This window comes from Colletotrichum aenigma, assembly GCF_013390185.1.
Source record: "Colletotrichum aenigma strain Cg56 chromosome Unknown KSG_Cg56_contig01, whole genome shotgun sequence".
In the NCBI taxonomy this organism is placed as follows: Eukaryota; Fungi; Ascomycota; class Sordariomycetes; order Glomerellales; family Glomerellaceae; genus Colletotrichum; species Colletotrichum aenigma.
The window spans coordinates 4,161,760-4,184,044 of NW_023500907.1; the positions used below are offsets into that span (position 1 = coordinate 4,161,760).

General features: G+C 57.4%; 4 protein-coding genes across 4 annotated transcripts; 2 read left to right on the top strand and 2 right to left on the bottom strand.

Moving 5' to 3' along the window:
• Positions 1–3,153: 3,153 nt before the first annotated feature.
• On the top strand, positions 3,154–9,282 carry Dnmbp (Dynamin-binding protein; the record flags this gene model as incomplete). Its single annotated transcript, XM_037316350.1, has 3 exons — positions 3,154–7,950; positions 8,004–9,104; positions 9,166–9,282. 3 exons carry the CDS (start codon positions 3,154–3,156, stop codon positions 9,280–9,282), a joined length of 6,015 nt encoding a protein of 2,004 aa, XP_037185808.1.
• Positions 9,283–11,203: 1,921 nt separating this feature from the next.
• VELB (Velvet complex subunit B) lies at positions 11,204–12,743 on the bottom strand (the record flags this gene model as incomplete). The annotated part of the gene is made up of 6 exons (XM_037316351.1): positions 11,204–11,465; positions 11,514–11,790; positions 11,843–12,096; positions 12,149–12,228; positions 12,295–12,349; positions 12,403–12,743. 6 exons carry the CDS (start codon positions 12,741–12,743, stop codon positions 11,204–11,206), a joined length of 1,269 nt encoding a protein of 422 aa, XP_037184731.1.
• Positions 12,744–19,649: 6,906 nt separating this feature from the next.
• Positions 19,650–20,158, top strand: CGCA056_v001091 (uncharacterized protein; the record flags this gene model as incomplete). The annotated part of the gene is made up of 2 exons (XM_037316352.1): positions 19,650–19,840; positions 19,906–20,158. The coding sequence occupies 2 exons, from the start codon at positions 19,650–19,652 to the stop codon at positions 20,156–20,158; spliced, it is 444 nt and encodes a 147-aa protein (XP_037184998.1).
• A 493-nt stretch (positions 20,159–20,651) lies between these two features.
• On the bottom strand, positions 20,652–21,989 carry HEM12 (Uroporphyrinogen decarboxylase; the record flags this gene model as incomplete). The annotated part of the gene is made up of 5 exons (XM_037316353.1): positions 20,652–20,725; positions 20,793–21,183; positions 21,238–21,773; positions 21,837–21,878; positions 21,935–21,989. The coding sequence occupies 5 exons, from the start codon at positions 21,987–21,989 to the stop codon at positions 20,652–20,654; spliced, it is 1,098 nt and encodes a 365-aa protein (XP_037184997.1).
• Between the last annotated feature and the right edge of the window lie 296 nt (positions 21,990–22,285).

Here is a 22,285-nt window from a genome sequence, read left to right on the forward strand (position 1 = left end):
GGGGAGCTGCGGCCGGTACAGTGCTACCACATATCCGTTGATATGCCTCGCATCATATTGCAGGTCTTAAGATAGGCACAGACGCCTGACGAGTTGCAGTTGGGGAACTTCCCTGCTCGTGAATGGTCTTTCGCCGCGTCTCCCATGGCACGAGCCGGGCTTGTTCCTGTGGCCATCAATGTCTGCACCTGCAATCAGCAGCAGTCGCCCTCTATCGCGACAATGGCTTCTACGGCACCGAGTCTATTGAAATGATTTGAGAGGCCGATGTGGCAGATTGTCCACCAGAGGTTGGATATCGAGTGATGGACGATAGTGGACGAGCGAATGAGACGAGGCAACGCCGCAAAAGCAACGGGTAGCGGAGCTTCGCACACGAACCTAGAAAATAGTTGGGACGTTGGAGGGCAAGTAACTCTCGGATGTTTCAACCCGGAACCTGCTGCTGGATGCGACGCTGCCGTGATATTTGCCCACGCAGGCCGTCGTGAAGTGATTTCCCTGGTATGTGCCTCGCTGGAGACTGACGTGAGGGCTCGACCCGTTCAATCTATTTCGCCTCGGAGCGACGCAAGGCACGTTACCTTGCCGCTGTCTCATGGGTCGGTGCGGTGCGGTGCTGGCGGAGATGGAGGCATTTGGCATGGATCCTCCCCTCTTGGAATGGGTGACATGTTGCCGTCATTTTGGAGGTGCGTTCGCAGCGAGCGCAGCCCCCAATGACCAACCCGACGGCTGCACACTCGCGCCCCCCCATCGTTCTTCGCTCCCATCGGTGGGCGCCCAAAGGTTTGGCCGATTGGATGTGACGTCTGGTGGCCGTGCCTCCTTGGCACTCCAAGCTTACCTCGAGTCTTAAATGCCAGCAGAGAGTGCCGTTTTGACTTTGCGGGTAGGGAGGCTTAGGCACGGGGAACTCAATGCACTCCAGTCCCTCTAATATCTCATGTCTTGCATTCGGGCGTGTCTGCTCGCTCACGAGACCTTTTGAGACGGGACGAAGCGAGGGCCAAGGGACCAACATCGGATCTCTGTCTGAGAAGAAAAACAAAAGAAACCAAAGTTTCTGATCACCTTGGTCCACAGGAATTTTTCGTCATGGAAGAACGAATACAAACCGGCCGAAGAAATGATTGCGGCAACAACACACACAACGGCCGAGGTGCCTGCAAACAAAGCACTGGCCTGGCGGCGGTGGTGGTGGTGGAGCTGGCTGTTTGTTTCTCTGGGGCTGTATTCGCAACCATATCCCGGGCATGTTTTCCAAGGTCCAAACAATCCGGTGGAGTGGCCAAGCAAGGAATGGCATCGCAACTGCAAATTGAGGCTTGGTTTCTCCAGCCCGTAGGATGGATCGGAGTCGACGGCAGGGCCTAGTTGGATCCGTCGGTTCCAGCAGATGGAAGCAATGGGAAAGGGTGATTGCTTGGGTAAGGTGAGCGATCCACGTCGTCGTCGAGTTCTTTGTTTGTCCAGGTCCGGACGGGGGAGGCCGTTTCCATCACCCAGCACGCATGGCAAAGGTCGGCCGTTGGCAAAGTCAATTTCATTCACTCGGACCCCCCCCCCCCCCTCTTTTTTTTTTTTTTTTTTTTTTTGTCCTCGTCGCTGGGCAGTTTTAGAGACAGAAAGTATTTTTCGCCCGGGGAAAAGCAGGCGGGATGGAGTCATGCCTGCTGCTTCGGTTCCAGGTCCAGTTGAATCCATGGAGCCCCAGGACCGGTGTGTCGTCCGGCTCTCGCTCCCTCTTTCCCGAGTCTCCGGACGTGCCTGCCGTACTGTCTCTAGCACCTGCACCTGCCGTCATTCCCCTCCCCGTAGCGTAGCCCCCCCTCCCCCTTCCCACTCGTCCCTCCCTCTCCCCTGGCTGCGCCTGCCAAGGAGCCTAACCAATTTGTGCTCCGTACCTTGCACACGACGTCCAATCCTGCTTGACTCCTGCGGTCCTGGATGCCAACCCAGACCGAACTGACCCCCCATCTAGACCGATCGGACAGCTTCCAGAGCCCTCACCTTTTCTTGCAAAGTCCCACTTCCCGTCTCAGCTCGCCATTCAAGGCTCCTCTTCACCTGTGAACCTATCCACCGCGACTTCCTTAGCTGCTGCGTAGGTACCTCCTTCCTTCCCTCAGGTAAGGTGACTTGCTGGGGTAGGTAGTTCTCACCCCATGGTAAAGTACCTGAGGTATCTAGCCACTCGGGCTACCTCGTTCTTTCTCGTCGAAAGCACCCTCCTTCCTCTTGTCAATCAATTCGTAGGCTGCTTGCTTTTTGAACACGGCAAGCAGAACTGGACATGAAGCAGGTGTGGCAAGTAGGCAGCTACGCCAATTCACCTCGATCCAATTCAAGACAAGGAAGGCGCTGCGCCAAAAATTAATTCTCCTCCTCCTGCCCACTCCTGCACCTCATTCTGCACATTGGATTGCGCCTGCTCCAGTAGTCTACTGCGTAAAGGCCGGCCGCCTCCTCTCCATCTCACCCTTCCATAATCGCTACGCCTACACCCGCTAAAGCAGCATACGCCTCCCGCCGTCCTTCCCCCCCAATCTGTCTCCTCACTTTTACACCTCCGTCTATCCTTCCCGCTTCGCTCTCTCGCCTTTGTGTGTTTGAGTGAGTGGCTCTCTACCCGTGAAAGAGTAGTGCGTGCGCGTGTGCGCCTGCGCCTGTCTCTCCCTACCTTCACCTTCAACACCACCAAATCTCACCTCTTGCCATCCCATCTCGCTGCGTCCGATTCGATCACAACAACCAACTGGAAAGACCCCGAAAAAAAAAACAGGAGAGAGGTCACAAACTTACTTTTCGCAAGCCTTCCGAATCTCGTCTCGACTCTTGCCAAAAGACAAAAAAAAAAAAAAAAAATCCAAATCTCCATAATAACCCCCACAGAGCAAAAGTCGCACCACGGGTACTCCTGCGGTGGCCACCCATCCATGCATTAAGATTTGCTGTCGATAGGCCCCGGACACTGCCAACGCTCGCCAACCAGGGACAGCCCGTCGCCTCTCCAAACTGTCGCTGCCCACTCAGCTTGCAGGCCAACACATCAATGCTTCCCAACCCAAACATCCCACACAGCCTGCATGGGTCTATGGGAATCCTGACGAGCCAGTCCACCCAACACGCCTGACGGATGTTCAGGCCACAATGGAAGCTGGCAGTCCAGAAGAGGAGGACCGCCTGGCCGCCGTCCTGCAACAGCAGCACCGACAGCAACAAACTACCCACTACGTTCATCACCAACTTCATCGACAACCAAACTTCGAGACGAGTTACGAGTACCACGAGCCCGATCTCGACCACGACGCCGACGACTACGACCCTTACCGCCACCCGTCCAAACATTCTTCAGATACCCGTCATCACCACTACCTCCCTACGAGCCCTGTAGCGAACGGTTTCCATCCCCATCAGACATTGGATGCCTCTGCCGCCGACACGGCTGAGGCCTTCGCTGCGGATGGTCATGCTCACGGCCTCGTAACCCCGGATGATTTCTACCGAAGCTATCGAGGCGGACCGTCGTCAAACCATCATCATCGAACCCTTTCATCAGACAACGACTACATGGCGACCTCAGTCTCCCGAGCCCGCGATAACCCGTCCGTGCGGTCAAACGGCAATGGCACTAACCCCAAGAACCCGCCTGCGCCTGCAGCCCGAGCTGCGCTGCGTCCCTCCCAGCGATCTGCCTCTGCCCCAATCGAACCCCCCGTCGGTGCCCCGAGGTCGAACACGAACCGGAAACCTAGCGTCAAGGACCTGACAAAGAGATTCGACCAGCAGCCTTCATCGTCGTCGTCGTCCGCCGGTCCCCGGATTCCTGTTCGAGGTGTCCCGTTACGGCCCAGTAGATCTGCGACTGCGACGAGTGACAAGTCGCCCGGTGGGAATGGGTCAACATCATACTCCACCTTGAGGACTTCGACGAACCGCGAGCTGACGACAGACTCCAGTCGAGGCACCGCCGCCCGGGGTACACAGAGGACAAAATTCGTCGCCGAAGACCAGCTGTCAAACAACTCCCAATCCTTTGCCAGCCGTATTGCCAAACCGCGAAACCCGCCGTCGGCCACCGGCACCCCCAACGCATCGAAATCCATGACGAACCTCCAGCACAAATCGCCGACTCTGTCGCCCCCTTCCTCCCCACGAGCGCCAGGCCTGTTGTTTGGCGAGATTCTCCCTGACCAGCGCGACACTCCAACCGCAGGATTCGGCATCGAAGGCTCCGGTGCGCGCCCGCGTAGAACTTCAGAGTCCAGCATCCACGTCGCTCGGCTACACCAACGCACAAAATCAGATCCCGACCTCGAGCCGGCGTCCCCTACTGACTGGTACTGCTCCGCGGCCACACAACCAAACGGTGCGACAGTACGCTCCGCCCACAACACGAGGAGCCATGTTCGGGCGCACAGTGACGTTGCTGCGTCAAAAACCGGATCAACAATGGTGCGAAAGGCGCTGCCGTCGCGTCCGACGCCAGAAGGCGTGCATCCCGAGAGGGCTGCGTCACCGTCGTCGCGCCTCCCTGTCTCGGTTCGAAAGCTGAGCACGCCGAGCGATTCGACAAGCGCGCCTTCCACGAGAGAAAGCTCCAGGGCCAACTCCCCGTCCACGTTCAAGCGCCCTCCTCCGTCATCAAGCAAGACACCGCGGACGACGGCGCCCGTCAACCGTGCCAAGACACCAACGACCCGGGCAAAGACACCGACGCAATCAACGCCTGGTGGACGCAAGCCCGCCCCCAGAGGTCTCATAACCCCGAATAACAACACGCGTCTCACAGCGTTTGTGGCAGCGCCGCCGCCCAAACTATCCCCTCCTCTGCGCAGTTCCCGCCCCCGGCAGTCGGTATCGACGGCCACGACCGCGAGCTCGCGTCTGAAGGCCGTCGAGAGGGCCAAATCCCCGCACAAGAATGCGCCTAGGCAGTCGTCAAAGGCGGAGGAGTCAACGTCCCGGCGGCGGAGGATATCCGTCGGGCCCATCGATTTCGAGCAGCGACGGGAGCATATCCGACTCGCATATACTAAGTCTATTCGCGATAGCCAGGCTCGGGATGCGAAACAAGCTGCGAAGCGAAAGAAGGAGCAAGAAGCAGCAGCCGCCAAGGAGAAGGACGAAATACCCCCAGTGCCCACGATTGGCCAAGAATTGCCACAGCTGGATGACGCGAATGCGACCGAGAAGATACCCGACCCGCCCGAGGACGCACCAGCAGAAGCACCCGAGACTCAGCCCGCTGTGGCTCCCGAGGAAGCTGTCGACGATTCGGAACCGCCGGCCCAGCCTACGCCGTCTGAGCAGCCGCCCCAGTCGCTAACAATCTCGACAGCAGTGCCACCCGTCGTGTCCATCGCGGCTCCTCCATCGCTGGCCATCGACTCCCCCACACTGGGCATCCCGGGCAGCTTCCCTGCCCTGAGCCCTCCCGTGGACGACGTGCCGCAGTCGGCAGTCTCGGCGGCCACGGAGACGACGGAATTTGACATTGAGCCCCAGACTCTTCCGCCTATCCAGTTGGAGACACCTGCACCAACTGGTCTCGGCCTAACGATTGCTCAAGCTGATGGCAACCACGAGCAGGCGCATATTGAGGAAGTACGCCGTGCGCCAACGCCGGAGAAGGCCGAGTATCACTACCCGTTCGAGGACGAGCCAGCAGCCGACGACAAGGTCTCGATCAAAATCTCGCTGGACCAGACGTCCCCGCAGCCGTCGCCTGAGCCGACTCCCACGAGGAGCGAGTTCGATGACCCCTCTATCCCCGGCGCGTTCACCAACTCCCGCCCCATCTCCGAAGACTATCAGCCGGTGCCCTTCTCGAGCCCTCCCTACGAGACGACGGTCAAGATCCTGCGCCGGGAATCCGAGTATGACTCTCCGCGCCAAGAGACTGTCCCGTTCCCAAGAATGGAGTCCTACGACGACGTTGACAGCGGCAGTCAGGTCGACGACATGGATGAGTCCGTCTGCGATGTGTCCTACTTTCCAGACCAGGCCGAGAGGGAGCTTGCTGAGGCATCCAGCGATACGCTTGAGAGGCCAGAGGACTTTTACCACGATCACCAAAAGGATAACGATTCGTCCCAGCGGGCATCGACGTGTGAGTCTTCAGACGCGCAAGAGGACCTCCACAAGACGAGCCTCGAGAGCCAGCAAACGCCCGACACGTCTCACAGCTTGATGGTCCCATCGATACACCCGTCTGCGAATAGAGTCAGCCAGCAATCCGCGTGGACCGACTTCTCTGTCGATAGCAACGACCCGCCGCACCACCGGATCTCGGCTTTCAACGACGTGCTGCCCATGCCCAAGCCGCCGTACGCTACTGACTCGCTGTATGCCTCTAGCAGAGACTCGTCCGCTCGTCAAAGCCAGCACTACAGCCCCGATATCCCACCCGCGGAGTTCGCCAACACTCAGCCCTTGGAGCCCGCGACCACGCAAGCGGAAGCGCAGCCTGCGGCGGAATCTGGAGAGGCCCAGCCGGTGGGACGAGCCACGATCCATCAACTGCCCGAGCTGGACACCGGGGAAGGATTCTCTGTCCCGTATCCCGACGCCAGTTACCCCTGGCCTCCAAAGGAACGCAAAGAACGCAAGTCTGTACCGCGCCCCGAGCATGAGCCGCCGCCAGTGCCCGCGTCCAAGGCTGGATACGATGCGCGACGCACGGCAGTCAGCAGTTTCTACACCGACACTCTTCCCGGCAGCACCCTGGTCGGCTCTCGTCGTCAAAGTGAGGAGGGATCACGACCCGTTTCCACGCCGCATTCCATCGACCATATGTCCATCGAGACCAGAGACCAATCTCTTGGCGGTCAAACCCCGATAGAGCCGACATCCACACCACTGAAGGATGGCCCCACTGGAAAGGAAAGACACCGGCTTGTGCAGCGGCGAAACGTCATTAAGGAGCTCATCGACACGGAGGCGGTCTTTGTAAGGGACATGAACATCGTGGAGGAGATCTACAAGGGCACGGCAGAGGCCTGCCCGAGACTCGACGACAAGACGATCAAGCTCATCTTCCGCAACACTGACGAAATCATCAGCTTCCACACAAACTTTCTGACCCAGCTCAAGGAGGCTGTGGTGTCAGTGTATGTTCCTCATGCGCGTCGGTCGCCGCTGCCGAGAGAGGACGCGGCGGCTGCTGCCGAGGGAGCGTCATCCAACGGCTCCGCTGCTCCTGAGCTTAGCGACGACAGGGACAGAGCCACGGCGATCGGTCCCGTCTTCAAGAAGCACATTGAGGACATGAGGGTGGCGCATGAAGGGTTCCTGAGGAACAGCGATCACGCCGCAAAGCGGTTGATCCAGATCCAGCAAGATCCGACGGTCAAGGTATGGCTGAACGAGTGCAACGAAGTGGCTAAGGACCTCACTGCAGCTTGGGATCTGGACTCTCTCCTCATCAAGCCCATGCAGCGCATCACGAAATACCCGACCCTGATCATGACGCTCCTAGCACACACTCCTCAGGACCACCCTGACCGAGCGGAGCTCATCTCGGCAAAGGAAGTGTTGGAACTGGCCATCATTGAGATCAACAAGACCAAGAAGAACTTTGAGCTCGTGGGACAAATCGTCGGCCGCAAGAGGAAGGAGTCTGATGTCAAGGCCGGCTTTGCTCGAGCTTTTGGCAAGAGGGTGGACAAGCTGCAAGCTGCCAGCTCCAGGATACCCGAGGATGCCGTGTACGCAAAGCTGCACGAGAAGTTTGGAGACGACTACCTCCGACTGCAGGTTGTGCTCAGAGATGTCGAGTTTTACACCCGACAAGTCAGCGCCTACGTCCACGAGTTTTTGCAATATCTGTCGTCCATGGAACTCGTCATGCGACTCCAGCCTGGAAGCTACCCGGAGCTGGAAAGCAAATGGGTCCAGTTTAACGTGTCCATGAGGGATATTGAAAAGGTTGCCCTTGAAGAACATGTGAGTACAACATTCGAGACATTGCTCATCCCCCCCATCTAACAGTCGGCCAGCTTCAACAAGTGAGAAAGCATGTTATCGAGCCATTCGAGCATGTCATCAAAGCATACGGCAACCCCTCCCTCGCGATGAAGAAGCGCTCGAAGCGCCGCCTCGATTTCGAGCGGTCCGAGCAGCTCAAGAAGGGCGGCAAGACGGTCGACGCTAGGCTTAAGGAGCTGGTGGAGCAGTATGACGCCCTGAACGAGACCTTGAAGAAGGAGCTGCCACAGCTGTCGGCCTTGACCGAGAAGATTGGCAACATTTGTCTGGGCAACTTTGTCAACATTCAAGCCAACTGGTACTCGATCTGGGTGGAGAAGGTCAAGAAGGTCACCGGAGAGACGGGCCCGCCGCCCGAGGTTGCAGACATTGTTGCGCAGTTCCAGCGCGACTACAAGTACGCCCAGGAGATGTTCACTAACATTGGCATCCTCAACCCGGCATATAAGGGCAGAACGTCGCAGTCGACCACTGCAAGCACCGACGACGTCACCGCCACGTCGAAGCTCCGATCACGGCCCGCCGAGCTCTCCCCCCGGCCCAGAGGCCTGTCAGTGAACGGCGACCATGCCCCGATGCTGCCCACTCCGGACTTTGCAAAGCGCCACAGCGGGCAGTTCACCCTGTCGCCATCAACCACTCCGCTCAGCCCGCACCAGTTCTACTACCGAGACTACTACACAGGTGCCAATGGCCACCGACCGTCGGTGGCACCATCTCCGGTCACAGGAGACCAGTCTCCGGTGCCTCGCCCTAATATCCCTCCTTCGTTGACGCGGCCTGGAACAGGCAAGAGTTTCGAATCCAATGGCCTTCCCCGACAGAGCTCTGAATCTACAGTGCACACGAGGAGAGACTCGAATCCCGCTCATCAGACCCCCCAGCACGCAGGTGGCGAGTCGCGCCGGTTCTCCGGCCTATTCCACTCAGCACTCCCCATGCCAGACGGCACCGAGGAGAGCCAGAGATCGTCCAGAGCATCATCCCGAGAGCGGACGCCAGCAGGCAACAGCTATAATGTGCTCTGGCTAGCAGCGTCATTGTTCGAGTTCAACATTGAAACCACAAAGCATGAGGCTGGGTACCCCTATCTCACGTACCAAGCTGGCGAGGTAAGTGGCTGTCCCCGTCTTTGTCTTGAGATCCGCAGATGGCTAACAGTGATTCACATAGATCTTTGATGTCATTGCCGAAAAGGGTGAGCTGTGGCTTGCCAAGAACCAAGACGATCCTGATGACCAAGTTGGTTGGATTTGGTCCAAGCACTTTGCGAAACTGGCCGATTCCTAGAGCCCTTTGCATACGCACAGCCGGCGGCGTTTTCAAAAGTCCTTTTTTCCTTTACCCATAGGCAGGCCAAGGTCTGCGTGCAGTCGGGCACATGCGCGCTGACGGTTGCTTGCGCGCTCAAGATGAGCCGGGAGACAATTTAGTCTCCCGCGGCATGTATTACATGATGAAAAAAAGAAAAGAGATCTCTGGTCGACGAATGATTCAGGGAAAGAGGTATGGAATTGATCCTATAAAGGTCAGGGGAGGGGGAAGCCCCCAACATGTACAGTTCATTAGCTCTTTTTTTTTTCCGGGCTTTTTTTTTTCTCTCTCCCTTCTTCCCTTTTGTTGCTCGAGATGGAAACGAGATGGCGTTTGATAAAGGCGACATAATGAGGTCTTGACGGATGGAATGCGACCATGTCAGCTGATGTACGTCACTGGCGGCTTCTCACGAAGAAGAAAGGATCAGCAATGAAAACTTTGGGAGCGTTGAGCGTTGCTGGTTGAGCCCGGGTTGGGCGTGTCGGCGTTGAAGCCATGCAGTAGGGACTGCAGGCATCATTTTTGTAGTTTTTCAATATCCAATGGATGTGTCGGAATTAGTTAGACCTTGCCGTCTCTCGCGTGTTTTTGAATGCTTCCGGTTATTTCGGGATGATGCTACTCAGCCTCGCCAACGACAGCATCCCATGATCCATCCGGCGGGGATAATCTGCACCGCTGCGGCTTCCCGCGCGGCAATGGCTTTACCAACGCCATGCTTGCGGTTCCGGGACGGGGCGGACGAGGGCGCAGGAGGGTAGACTCCGGTGCCATAGCTGCGGAACACACTCAAACCACCCGAGATTGGCGACCGGACACCAACCGCCGAAACTAGAGATATCTCGTCGAGCCATCCCATTCGTTTGCGCGTCCATCACCGTTCACTCGGCAATTCCGGATGCTACAGGGTCCGTATTCACATGCAAGGCGCCCGTTGAAGGTAGGGCCCAACGGAACCCCCTCTGGCTCTGGTTCGTCTCTAATCTTGTCTCCCTCACCGCTGCGCTCTGGAACGCGCGCGCGCAAGGGCGGTGAAGAAGGATCACCAAACTTTGGGGTTCCAGCGCCGCGAAAAGAAGCAGACGCAACTCCTCGTTCGGGAAAAGTGCGTGACAGCTGTTGCGGCGCAGGCAGAGATCACTTACCTACCTAGACCCCTCGGCACGTTTGGGGGCTGAAATTCTCCACACGCCCAACGGGAACTAAGGTAAGGGAAGCCTTCCTTCACAGAAGTACTTTCGGGCTACTTGTTCGCAAGGGAAGGGTTGCTGCTGCTTGGCCGCCCGCGCCGTCGTCGTGTATGCACCGGAGTGGGGATTGCTCTCCCGGCCGAGTGAGGGGGAGGGGGGGTACTCCGGGCCCAGGTCCGAAGGCAAAAGTCACTCTTCCTGTCCCTTTCGTTGGCCCGAAGCTGAAGTGTGTGTCAGCTGGAATGGAAGCAGCAAAGCCTTGTCTCCAGGTCGTCAACGAGAGCACATAATGATCGGGGCAAGAAGTGCTGTAGGTAAGACTAAGAACTTACGGCAGACAGAGCCGCGTGACAGGAAGGCGTAAAATTAAGCCGCAGCCATGCATACCGGTTCATTTAGTTGTCAAGGCATTGAATAAGAGAACCTCGCAACGCAGCAGCAATGGCTCAGAGGTTCAAAACAAAAGCGCTCTAAATGAATAGGGATTTTTATACTAGATTCCTCAACGGGAAGAGTGCTAATCAAAATACTCAGGCACTTTAGATTATGCAGATGCCCACATACTACTAGCCTCTTTTTCCCCGGGTGTGCCTCGTTACTAGAGCTGTGCTTCGTGCCCATTCAACGCAACATTACTTCATCGCGCGGACGACTCCCACATCGCGCGGAAGGATGGCCTCGGTGATGCGACGGAGAATACCCTTTTAAAACTCCTCGTCCTCTTCGTTGTTCTTCTTGCCGTCCGAAGGACCATCCTTCCTGATGGGAATCTTGATGCCTTGATGAGCAAAACACTTGCTCAGAGGGGTGCTTTCGCACACTCCGGGGAACTTCTTGGCAGAGTAGACCTGGAAGACATCGCTCCAGCATTGGGCGAGGACATTGCTCTTGCCCATGTTGACCAAAGAGCCAGCTGCGGAGGGCTGTCCGGCGCGCTTCGCCACACTCACAAACGAGAACCTCAAGCTTCGACGGGTTAGCGGAGTGCAAGAGACTTTCTGCGAGCGTACTTACCGGAAAAGACCCTCAGTCCTGACACTCAGATCCTGCATGACAAACCAGATACCGACATTGTCCTCCGTGTCGCTGAGGCGGAATGCGCTAGACGCCAGGCTGCCGATAAGATTTCTGGTGAACATGCCCTGGGGCTGATTTGTCGCCATCGACATGGACTGGCGGTGTCCGTACGTCATGTCAGCCTGCGATGGTACGGTGCTGGCGGCATGGTTCGGGAAATATTGAGTGGGGGGCGCAAACGAGGCGTTGGTAGATGTGTATGCAGTCGGAGGAGCTGTTTACCGTGTCAGCACGTGAACTGATGCAGCTGGCCGCGAGAGACCTACGCTGGTAGCCTTGGTACCCTGGAATCGGCGGGGGCTGCTGCTGCTGGCCATACGCAGGACCGGCCGCGTAACCGGGTATCAGGTCTGCGTACGGAGGCATGCCCGGGGGGTCTTGCCTCAGCGTGTGGAAGGGAGTCGGGGTTGTGGTAGAAATGGAGGCCGTTGTGCTCGAGTGCCTGACGAGGTTCACCTCGTGCTGTGCCTTCTCGTCCCACAGGTCGACATTGATGATGAAATGCCCATGCTCGACCTCGCTATCAGGCTGTCAGCGCAATGTCCAACTTGGAAGACGCGGGGCCAACTAACTTTACACTGAACTCGCGACCGGTTTCGGGGTTGAAGACCTTTACTCTGATACACGGCGGAGGGGTAATGGGGCGGCGGTCCTGTCGAGACGAAGCATCAGCACAAGTGTCGACGATGGCAAGTATTCAACAGGGGGGCTTGCTTACCTTGTCGCCGAATCCGCACATGCGCGCTCTCTGGGGTTGCTGGACAACCACAAGCCTGGACTTTGTAAGCTGATGATCTCGAGAGGTTTGCTCGGACGCTTGACGAACTCGTATTGCCTGCCCAGGTCGTCTGTCCTGGAGAAAGAAGGGGGCTGGCCCTGGCTCGCGGAAGTCGACGCGGCAGGGCCAGAAGAGACGGCGGGAGGGTGTTGAGGAGGGACACCGTTGGGAGGCATATTAGATGGTACTGGCGCAGGAGGCGGGAAAGACATGGGAGGAAGCTGTGGGATCTGACTTGAGGGATGGGCATGATGCGGATGCTGCTGGGGGTACTGTGGGTGATGTTGCTGGTGAGGAGGCGGAAGCTGTTGTTGAGCATAGGGGTTCGGGGGCATATGCTGTTGATGGTGGTAGCCACCAGAGGTGGGATGTTGCTGGTCGTAGTTCATGGTTTCGGCGGTTCTTTGCGAAGCTCGATCGTGGGTTCTCGTCGCGGAGCGGAGGTGGGGGGGCGAGAGCGGCAGAAGAAAGTTATCGCAGGCCACGGCTACGTTACACGCCGGGTCAGCAAAGCGCGGAATAATTGCGGGATACGGACGCGGGCTCGGGAAGAAGAAGATTGTGCAGCAGCAAGAGGGGGACTGCACGGTACCTATGGGGATGGACTGCCAGACTCGAGAGAAGCGTGGTTCCGTGTCTCGAGAAAATATGGTGGTCGAGGAAGGAAACGGGTCAGGGCAGCCGGGTTCGTTATAAAGGACAGGATGTTTTAGGTTCCCAAGGTGCTCGAGCTTTGGAGGTGCAGGTGCATAGAGGCCGCAGGTGCAGTACCGCAGGACGCTTTCTTCGGTACCACAGGAAAGTGGAAGGAAGGCAGCAACCCAAGGAAGGCCGAACAAGGTTGCACATGCGTAAGGGTACGAACATGGGAGCTCGACAAAACTAAGCAGCTACCGACGCAAGTCACTGGGCAATTGGAGATGGGAAATGGGGTAGAGAGAGGGGGGCACTCTGGACGGAGGAGGGGTGCAAATGGTGGTCTGTGTGCATCTTCCTGGTTGTGGGCGGGCGTGGGGTGGGTCTGCACCTTAGGTACCTAAAGTGGGAACAGTGTAAGGGAGGTACCTGCCGGGTACACTGACTGGCTCTCTGTCACCTCACAGTCTACACTCACTGTAGGTACATTGGATTGCTTCGGTGCCCAGCCCGCAAGCAAGTCTCGAGAGAAGAACAGCAGAAAGCAGAGGTGCAGCAATACCTGGAAGCAAAGACCCGACGTTCCTGACACTGACACCGACATTAGCACGGCACGACACCACGACACCACGACACGGCACGGCGCCGCCTTGCAATACCGCAGCACGCTCGGTTGGTGGCGGCAACGCGGGAACACAGGTCGAGTTTGTCTTGCACGGTTGGGCGGGCGGGATGGCAGGCGGCAGACCAGCACCAGGGCTTGCAGGGTCCCAGGTGCTCCAAGACCAAGGGAGGGGCCCCCATCCATGGATTGGATCGCTGCCAGCTGATTGATGCTGTACCTCTGCGCGGTCGTCACATTCACAGCACAGTCCAGTACAATACAGTCCGCAGGTCGTCGGGTCGGTGCCTTTGGTTTGGGACTCTTGGTTGAGCGACCGTCATGTGTCTGTCGTGTGGTGCTGTGCTCGTGCTGTACATCATGCCCACGAGTTCCGTGGTTGGGCAGAGCAAAAGAGTCGACGTCGCCTGCCTCCGCCCTCGTACATGAGACAAGCCGCCATTCTTCTTTTTTGGCAAACGCTCGTTGATGCAGATATACCGACGGTTTGTGCGGCAGCCCACTTTGGGTGTACGACTGGTATCGACCACCATTGGCACGACCGCCAGCGCCGGGTTTACCTGTGCCTGTCCGTACATACAGATCACTGGGCATTGGGTCTCGCTCTCACTGGCGCCGGCTCTTTCCATTCCTCTTTGCTTTTTTTCCCTGAATGTACTCTGCAGTATGGAGTGCCAGGGTTGCCGTCGCGGTGGATACGAGCGATGCGCGATGCGCGGTGCTAGAGTGCGGAACGGGTGATGGCCCATGGCCCGCCATCCTTTGCTTTTTAAACATCCGCTGGACTCTGGCTCGAGCATCCGCAGACTGTACGAATAGAGTAGACGAGCGCGCCTCTCGCCTCCTTCTTCCGGGTGGGTAACGTACCCATGGACAAAGTCACCTTGCCATGCCACCTCGTCAACTCGTCCACACGCAGTGCAAAGACACGATGCCATGTTCGAAGACGCCTGCTTCATTCTACGGGGACCTCGGACACTGACAATGCGGACGGAGCCAGCCCCTTCCTCCCGGGGTTCTTCGTTTTTCCTATTGTTCTCTCCTCTCGACATGACGAGCCAGTGCTGTGTGTCTGAGTACATGGCCCCGCTGGCACTTTGCAGCATTGCCGGTACGGAAACAGCAGCTAGCGACGGGGCAGGCAAAAAAGTCGACAAGGATCAGGTACGCCAAAGCCAGCTCGGCTCAGAGACACCCTAAGGTAAGGTACTTTGGACTTCATTATTGCCTTCCCAAGATCATCCATCACCTCGCGGCGGGGATTCACTAATGCGTACCTGATTGCAGTTCTGATTGACCCATCGGCGACCAGCTTGATGCCCGAACATCGCCAGTCTCGGATGGCAGACGTATCCTTTCGAACGCAGGACGCCTGCTCTGCAGTTCAACTCATCCGTCCTCCTCCTCCTCACGTCCTCCCGCACAGAAAACCCGTCGACCCGTGTGTTACCACACACATGCCACACACTTCCGTCCCGTCTGGCACCCCGCCCGTCGCATCTGCCAACAATGTCTTGGATCCGACCTCGTTCGAAAACATGTCTCCCGTCCGTCAACCGTCTCGTGTCGTTCGTCTCTGGCCGGCTTTGCTTTCCATGACACGAACGCACGAGGCCGGGCAATGAGAGTCGGCGAATCATGCCGAAACCAGACATGTCGAGCGGCCCCCCTCCTTCGTCATCCCGCCCAACAGCCACCCCAACCCGACACAATGGTCCACGAACCATTTCCGCGCCCATGTATCGGTCCCGACCTTAGCAGCAGGCCTACTTTATGCCAAACCATTCCCTCGGTGCCCATTGACACAACCCGACTCCCCGACGCCTGCTCGGCGCATTGCTTCAGCCGCACCTCCTCCTGTCTCGCAGAAGAAGGGGGGAGGGGGGGCGCGCCACCCAGGCCTGCCCGTTGACCACTGGTAGCTCCTCCGTGCCACATCTCACCCTTGACAACTGACAGCGCCTACCTGGCCCAACGTGCTTGGCCACGGTCGTCTTCTCGCTAGCCCGTGAAAGCAAACTTCCACATTGGGTCGTTTCTGGGCACTTTGGTGCAAATCAAAAGCGCATCTTCCATTCGTACGCCAGCCATCCGCACCCGTCCGGAAATTCACCTGCAGTATCCCCGCCTGCTGTGTTACCCATCGTATGCCATCTGCCTCTTCTCCATTGGCTGAACCGTCCAACGTCCTTTTGTTCGCTCCGCGCCGGCCAGGAGCAACAACCGGGTGCCATGGCATCTGCTCATCTTCCCCTGTTATCAGAGTCCTCAAGCCATGTCCCTGGAGCGAGCCGCCCGAATTGCGGTGTGGGAGCCGTGGTCTATGCGCAAGACCTTCCGATGCGTTGCGCCTTTTGCCGTTCCCTGTCAAATATTACGCTGCAGCTTCGGAATAGCACTCAGGCTGCCAGGCTCGGTTTCTGGCTGTGTTGGCCAAGCCGGATTTCCGCCTTGCCTCCAGCCACGGCAGCCAGCTTGACAGCTAACTGGCACCTTTGTCCTTTGACAAATAATTGTGAGCACGCTCCTCGAGATTATCAGAGCAACTTTCTCTATCGGGGCTGTTTGACGTCTTTCAAAGGAGGCCCTGGGGTCATAAGACCTTGTGATAATACATCCTGGCCGCTCGTCGTTTCTTCACATCTTCTACCTACTGCAGCCATGAGTTGCGACGTTGTAATACCCATCTCACCTCGGCCAGCAAGGCAGGACGCTACGGCCTCTCGGCTACAAAGCATCCGCCGTTCGTAAGAGTGGTCGTGGCCACCGAAAGGCCGGAACACATACCAACCCGGTTTCTTTGTACTAGATAAACGCATGGCCGAACACCAGACAGCAATTCTCTTACGAACATCAAGAACCCAACGACGCAATGAGTGCGTATGGACTGGCACCGAGATTATTATCGACGATCTCGCGACCTCCTGGCCACATTCAGTCCGCTTCTCAGCACCTGAGCCAAAGCCGGTAGACGATGCAGGCACACGTCGTAGACGCGAGGTGGATAATCAGGGGACCTTGTCCTAACAGCAGACAAGGTCTAGGGCACCCGGAGGTGATCCGGTTGCCGCGCTAGCACGGGCGTGGGCCCGCTCCATGATGTGCGCTCGCCTGGCTGTTCGTCTGAAGTGCGAGGTTCATCTCGGATAAAGAGGCAAGACAATGCCGTTCAATGTGTCTCCAGGCTCAAAGTCTCCGGAGTTGTCAGAGTCTATACGCCTGATCTCTCATCTGAAACGCCGAGGTGTCCAGGAACAGAGCCGTGCAACCATTCAATCGAAACGGCATGGTCGCATCCAAAGTCAAGATCTAGTCGTGACGTCAAACAGCTCAGCCGAACAGAACCCTATGCATAGCCAGTGCCTATACTCACAGTCACAACCTTGGGTTTCAAGGGATGGAATGGCCCTACGTCGTAATCATTGCACTACAGATAGGTTCCTAATGGAACAGACATGCCCTGGCGTTGAGTTGTTCCAGTGTAGAAAGCTTAATCCTCCCGTCTAGCATCCCTGCCCACCTCTCTTTAGCGGTATCCAGTCTTCAAGACCAGATTGGCTTGGACGGCTCAAATGACAATGGGACCAACAGTCATCGGCGTCACCTCGGCTCCGGGCCATCGCATCTCAAGCATTTGGATATCCTCGGGGCTAGGAACGGTCTGCTGAATGCGCGTCATCCACAGGAATTCGCCATCGGAGTTTATTCGCAGATGCAGATCGCCGTTTGCCGAGCTGTCAAAAAAAAGGACTCTAGCGGCAATGCCCGCGCGCATGGTAAACTTTTTTCTTTCCGCCGCGACAGGCCAACCAGATTTTCAGGATTACCACCGCCGGCTCTTCAGATGGTCTCAATTCGAGATGGGCCAATCATCGAGGGAGACTTTGCTCTTTCCGGGCCAAATCTTGCATTCAAGGTTGTCTGGATGCCAGGACGACACTCGTTGACATCCGAGGCACTGGTTCCTGCGACATTCATTGGACTTTCAAGAACCAGAGGGCATCGGTCTAAGCAGGGGCAAGAGGGCAAAGGTCAAGAAAAGAGCTGCGGCCCTCTGCGCGAGGCTTGTGTTGGCACGGGACGGGAGATGACCGACTGATGTGAAAAGGCCGAGATGTGACTGGCTTGAGCATTCTGCAAGGTTTCGATGTTTGGACGAAAATCCGGGGTGCATTCTTACCAGTCACAATCATGCACCAGTTTCAGCCTGGCGGAGCAAGTGCAGAGCCCAAAGACAATTGCGCAACGAGGCAAACGTCACTGCTACCCAGACGAGTCACTGCGCGGTTAAATGAAACGGCATCCTCTGGTTTTTCTTTACTCAGGGAACTCGAATTGAGTTTGCTGTCCATCGGCTCTAGGGCAGCGCCGAGGGCCGGCAGACAAACCTGCCGCGGTGGCCAGAGGCAAAGGAGACGGAGCACAAGTCTACCGGCGTGGATCCAAGGGCAAGTTTTTTCACCCTCGTGCCAATGCCAAGCACGTAGTCGCTTTGCGATCAATGTGCGCATACAGACTCCAGACCTCCCGCCTGGGAACGTTACAGCCGGCTGGGAGGAATCATCAACACCAGGTCACAAGACCATCGGACGAGGCCGCAGCTCTGTTGCGTCGAATAGAACATCCTGGGGTAACCTGAAGCCCTGCTGCTGCCGCCAATTGCCGCTGGTTCTAGACCCGACACAACGTGCAGCAACAGCAACAATATCACTCAGAGTCGCACTTTCAACCGCTTGCACGCCTTGGTTCCTTTCGAAGTATGCACAGCTCGGCCAGTCACAGAAAGGCCTTGCCAGCCTCGTTTTCTGCATCTCCGCCTTGCAATCTGGTTTCATCGTCAACCTCGCGAGCCCGAGAACAAAGACAGAGACGTTCGTCGTTGGAAAACGTCCACATCCACCCCGCGTGTTTGCCATGGCCTAGAGCCGGCGATTCGCAGATTGCGATCAAGTGACACGCGCAGCTTGAATGACACCACCAGCGACTTTGCCTATCCCAGACAGGGCGCAGCTTTGGGGTCCAGAGTAGAGGGACAGGGGCCCAAAGACCCCTCGGCAGGGCGAGTGCTTGGGGCCGGGCTGGGAAGAGGGTGCGTGGTGTTTTTGGCTGGATGTCGTTGTTTTCATTACGTTTTGGTTTGTCAATGACTGGCTCCCCGGCCCCCGCGGTGTCTTTAAACGTCCACACTCCCTGCCAGCCAACGCGGCCGATGCCTCTGGCCTCTCAACCGCTGCAAAACCTCCCGGCAACGGACTCTCTATCCTTTCCCCTCTTTCTCTCACGGCCATGTGCCATCGTGTGTTCTGTAGTTACCCACTGCAGAAAATACAAATTGGGGGGAAAGAAAAAAAAACGAGCCCACATGTTGTCCACGTCCAGGCTAAACATCACCGAGACCGTGCCCCTGGTGTGGGGAAAGCCACTTAAGCCAAGGCCCCAAAACCAAGAGAGAAAGAAAAAAATATTTCAGCGACCTTGTGATCACTTGTTGGCGCAACCTACGTCAGGCTGGAGGAGCAGGCCAAGGATGTGCTTACGCCGTACATGGGAAAGGTCGCGCAACATCTGCTTGCGGCCATGACCGAGATGCCAATGCCAATGCCAATGCCAATGCCATCCTTGCCTCCGTCCTCCTCCCACCACCACCACCACCAAACGAAGCTTAAACAAAGACCGAGTAAAACTGCCTGCTGCTGTGCCTCCACGTTTCTATTTAAGTCCTTTGTCTCCCGTCCGTCGTCGCCGCCGGCACACTACACACCCGTATTGCACTGTCACCAGAATTTGATTCCAGGAGTTCCAGTGTTTCTGCGTTGTCGTCTTGCCATCAACTCTTGAACCACACCGCATCGATCGCCGTCTGTCCCGAGAAACGCTCCTCGCGTTCTCGTCATCCCTCGCCCCGGTCTTACTCCGACCCACGCCCGGCTCATCGACGACTCATACATACCTCCCCAAGCAAAAGACTCGCGCTTCGCAAAAGCGACCCGACAGACACCAAGCACTAAAACCAGACATTTCCTCGCACATCCTCACCATGCTTGCCTCCCACGGCCGCGGCGGTGCCGGCAACATGGCCGACAGCACCAAGTCGCCCAAGGTCACCCCTAAGGACCTCGAGACCCCGACCCTCAAGACCTCCGTCGTCACCACCGGCCGCGGCGGCTCCGGCAACATGGCCAAGAACGCCGACCCCTACGAGACCCGTCTGCGCCAGGACGTCGAGGGGTGAGTCCCATCCGCCACTTTTGCCCGCAAGAAGCACCCTTGTGACTAACATGCTCCCCTCACAGCGTCCCCCGCCGAGAGAGCAACGGCGCAACCCACTACGGCCGTGGAGGCGCCGCCAACGTCTTCAAGACCGGCTCCGAGGAGGAGGCCGCCGCGAAGAAGGCCAAGGCCGAGGCGACGGCCGCCGTCGAGGACGACGAGTCTTCGCTGCGCAAGACGCCTTCGCCCACCGGCGGCCGCCGCAGCCCCGAGGACGGCAACGGCCTCGCCGCCAAGGGCAAGCAGTGGCTCAACAACCTGACCAAGAAGGCATAAGCGCTTTCTTCTCTATTTCTTTTCCATGCACAGCTTTTCAAGCGATTATGATAATGACCAATTCGACTTATTCGCCCCTTCTGGGGACGTCGGGTCATGCACATTGGCGACGGAGTTTGGGGATTGGAAACAGGAAAGGACATCAAAGATGGTCTCCCTGGGGCGTTTGGAATGGGCAACGAAAAACGTTGAAACGACACAAAAAAAGTTTACGATACCATATTCAGCTATTTGATGAAAACAAGGGACGGAAAGGAAAAGGAAAATATTCATGTCATCACTTCTCTCATTTAAAAGCATTACATGCTGTCCACATATTGCCCGGCAGCTGTTGGCTTGCAACAAATGATATTGAGATGCGATTTTTGGTTTATACCTATGCCGTCTCTAGTAAGACCAGTAGAGATGTGCCCCTTCCAGACGAACACCTTTTATACGCCCGTGACATCTCTCGAATAATGATTCATGTGTTCTTCCGTACCCTAACACCTTTTTAGTTCTTCGTCAGACGGTGGATCTCAGACAAGTAGAATCTGAGGTCCTCGGGGTTGACACCCGGAGTGATGCCTGCCAAGTATTAGCCACGCCCGTTCTTCCGTTGATACGCAATGCGAATCCGCGTGTATCGACTCACCGTGTCCGAGGTTGGCGATCCACCCCTTCTTCTGGCCCCAGAAGCCATTGACCATTTCCTCGACCGCCTTGGTGATGTTCTCGTGGGTGCCGTAGAGGACGCCGGGGTCGGCGTTGCCCTGGAATGTGATGCGTCTGTCCCCACGGATCTTGACGGCGTCGGCAGGGCTCTGCATCCAGTCGAGACCGACGACGTCGTAGCCGATGTCGCAGACCGTGTTGAGGGCATGCCAGCAGCCCTTGGGGAAGACAGTCATGGGCACGCGCTCGAGGTTCATCTCCTGCAGCTTCTTGGGGAGGTTCGCGGAGATGTAGGAGAGGTAAGGCTTGCTGAACTCCTCAAAGGCAGCCGGGCCGAGCTCGCCAGCCCACGAGTCAAAGACCATGATGCTCTGGGACAGCTGTCAGTCACAAGGGAGACGTCGCAGTGCGGAAAGAAGACATACCTGTGCTCCGGCCTTGACTTGCAGGGCGAGGTACTCAACGCAGACCTCGGCAATCTTCTGCAGCAGTTTCTTGGACTCCTCGGGGTATCTGTAGATCCACGTCTTGCTGTGGATGAAAAGCTTGGTGCCGCCACCCTCGACCATGTAGCAGAACAGCGTCCACGGGGCGCCGCAGAAGCCAATCAGGGGCACGCGGCCGGCGAGCTTCTTCCGCGTGAGGGTGATGGCCTTGTATACGTAGTCGAGCTCGGCGGCGACGTCGACGTTCTTGGCCATGACCTGCTCGTACTGGCCGTCCGTAGGGCTCTTCAGAGGGTCGGGGAAGTGCGGTCCCTTCTTGTCGACCATCTCGACGGTCATGCCGAGGGCCTGGGGAACGACGAGGATATCGCTGAAGATGATGGCAGCGTCGAGGAGACCGGCGAAGCGCTCGATGGGCTGCAGGGTCAATGTGCTGGCAATCTCGGGATCGCGGCAGCAGGCGAAGAAGTCGCGGTTACCCTTGGCCTCGTGGTACTCGGGGAGATAACGTCCGGCTGTCTGGAGTGAGCTGCTGTCTTTTCTTCGTTGTCTACGGTGCTGGTCCGAGGGGTCCTTACCTTGCCGCATGATCCAGCATGGCGGGCGCTCGACCGTCTCGCCTGCATCGTCATGTTAGTCTGCGTCTCAATTGCAGCGATTGAAAGCTTGTGCTTACCGCGGGCTGCCCGCAGCAGCAGGTCGTTCTTCAATGGCTCAAATGTCAACTCCATCTTGTCTGGTCGGCCGGCGTCTGTGATGTCTGGATGTGCCGGTGTAGATCCTCTCTGGATGCAAGATGCCCCGCGTAATCCGCGACCGCTGAAAACCCCGCCAAAGCTTCCCCCCTGTCCTGTCCAGTCGCAGGGCGTCGCCGAGGTAGCCGGCCGGAGCGGCTTAGCCACACCCGACCGCACTGAGGTCGTGGCTGCAACGAATAGTGGGCCGGCGAATACAAGCTCTTCCAAATTCGCTGACCTCCCTGCCAATTCGAACCCCCACGATACAGCGATTCAAACGCGCCAAAGCG